General features: G+C 49.7%; 1 protein-coding gene across 1 annotated transcript; it reads left to right on the plus strand.

Moving 5' to 3' along the window:
• The first annotated feature begins 209 nt into the window (after positions 1-209).
• LOC119367943 (NAC transcription factor NAM-B2-like) lies at positions 210-1,161 on the plus strand. The gene has a single exon (XM_037633314.1). It carries the CDS (start codon positions 300-302, stop codon positions 882-884), a length of 585 nt encoding a protein of 194 aa, XP_037489211.1. The 5' UTR covers positions 210-299; the 3' UTR covers positions 885-1,161.
• Positions 1,162-1,956: the final 795 nt, after the last annotated feature.

Raw genomic sequence — 1,956 nt, forward strand, 5'->3', positions numbered from 1 at the left:
GGTTGTGCAACAAATCCGATTGCACAATCCTGATCAATTGGCCCATCAAATTTTGTTCTAATTGAGCACATGTTATCACCGACCGAATTAGACACCCTCTATCTACTGTGCCATCTGTACTTTGCTTCTGGAACCTTCCTGTCATTAATGCCAACACATCTACAAAAGCAGGAGCAGGTCCTCCCAATCTGAGTTATCCCAGGGCATAATCGAACTCTCTCTCTCTCAGATCCACTGAACATTTTGAGTCGCCCACAGCATCTACCTCTCCTAGGCTACAACTTCGGTATCGGTCGGCGATGGCGAACCCTAATCTGACAGCCGGCTACGTGTTCCAACCCACCGGCCGTGAGCTCATCGACCACTACCTCGTCCCCAGGGCGGGGCTCGGCGGCGACTTCTTCCCCGGCTTCATCGAGGAGGGCGTGGACGTCTTGTCCTTGCCCCCGAGTGAGCTCCCCTTCCGGCAAAACCACATAAGGGATTACGGCGAGGTATGGGGCTTCTTCTTCGCGGCAAAGCCCGCCGGCGAGAGGTGCCCGACGCCGGGCGCGGTCGGGTGCTGGGTGCAGTACGGCACGGAGAAGCCGTACTACGGCGGCGAGGGCGGCCGGGAGGCAGTGGCGTTCCGGCGCAGGTTCGCGTACCGCTACACGTGGAAGGGCGGGGCGGTATGGTCGCCGACGCGCTGGCTGATGAAGGAGTACCGGCTCAACAGGGACGCGGCCGCCTTCCGCCGCGCGCATCCTGACCCCGAGGCGCGGGACGTCGTCTTCGTGGTCCACAAGGTCTACCGGAAGCCGGTGCTCCCCCCGCCTGCCGACAGCAGCTCCAGCGAGGAGGAGGGCTCCGAGCGCTCCATGGTGTTGAAGAGGAAGCGGTAGAATTATGCAACTGCATGTTGATTTCTTCAGAGTTGTTGTGTCTCTACTTCGTTTCATTTCAGTTGTCGATTGTGCGCTCGATCTAGTTGAGGTAGATTGGTTGGTCCGTTTCGTTCGAAGTACAATGTAGTCAGCCTCCCTCGCAGCATCTGCCAGAACAGTTCGGAGGTTTTATCACCGTTTCATTTTATGATTTATGTTTTATGTGGACGTGAGTCTTGGTCTGATGTCTTCCCATGTGTATAAGTTTAGATTTTATGATCTATCTTTATGGTCCGCTTTGTTTTCGAATAATTGGAATTGGAGTAGTATATTTAGGAGTAATGGTTACTACTCCAGTTTCAGTTTCAAAATGGTTGGAGAGAGAGATATCAGTTTGAATACCACTACAGTTTCAGTTTTACTAGTATTTAGGAGTAACGGTTTTCAGTTTCAGTCACAGCAATCAAGCTAAAGATGTCTTCACATCTGAATAATTGGAAGCTAAGCTTCGGATGACTTTGCTGGACATAAGCACCATATTAGCATATATAAGCTGTAATGTTCATGCATCTATGACTTACCTAACAGATTTTAAACCAACAAATAATTAGTATATCCGATCGTCAGGTCGCGCGGGACTGTTGTTGAAGCGACTTCTAATGGAGCTTGGATCAAAGATATCAATGGTGAGATCAACATTCACACTTTCCTGCAGGTGGTTACCTTCTGGGAATTATTTCTTAAACCCCGACGATCCATGGCGTTGAAGATAAGTGGACCTGGAGTTGGGATTCAAAAGGAGTTTTTTCAGCAAAGTTAGTATATAGTGCTTATTTCACTGCGGCAATCAATTGCAGTACAGATTGCACCATAAGGCAATTCTGGGCGCCGTTTAAATGCAAACTTTTTCTTTGGCTCATCGTCGTCTTTGGATGACAGACCGTCTTGCCAAGAGGGTTTTAGCACATAATGATACTTGTCGTTTCTGTGCCTCTACACAGGAGGCGTCTCATTTCGATCATTTGGAGCTCGGTGTTGCAAATGGGCAAATCTGAGTGAGATCGTTCCCTCGGCTTCCTTTCCAATCCAT

The sequence above is a fragment of the Triticum dicoccoides genome, chromosome 2B (genome assembly GCF_002162155.2).
Source record: "Triticum dicoccoides isolate Atlit2015 ecotype Zavitan chromosome 2B, WEW_v2.0, whole genome shotgun sequence".
In the NCBI taxonomy this organism is placed as follows: Eukaryota; Viridiplantae; Streptophyta; class Magnoliopsida; order Poales; family Poaceae; genus Triticum; species Triticum dicoccoides.

What these genes read in the sequence shown, in the direction of transcription:
- LOC119367943 (XM_037633314.1), top strand. Translation starts at nt 300, where the DNA reads ATGGCGAACCCTAATCTGACAGCCGGCTACGTGTTCCAACCCACCGGC.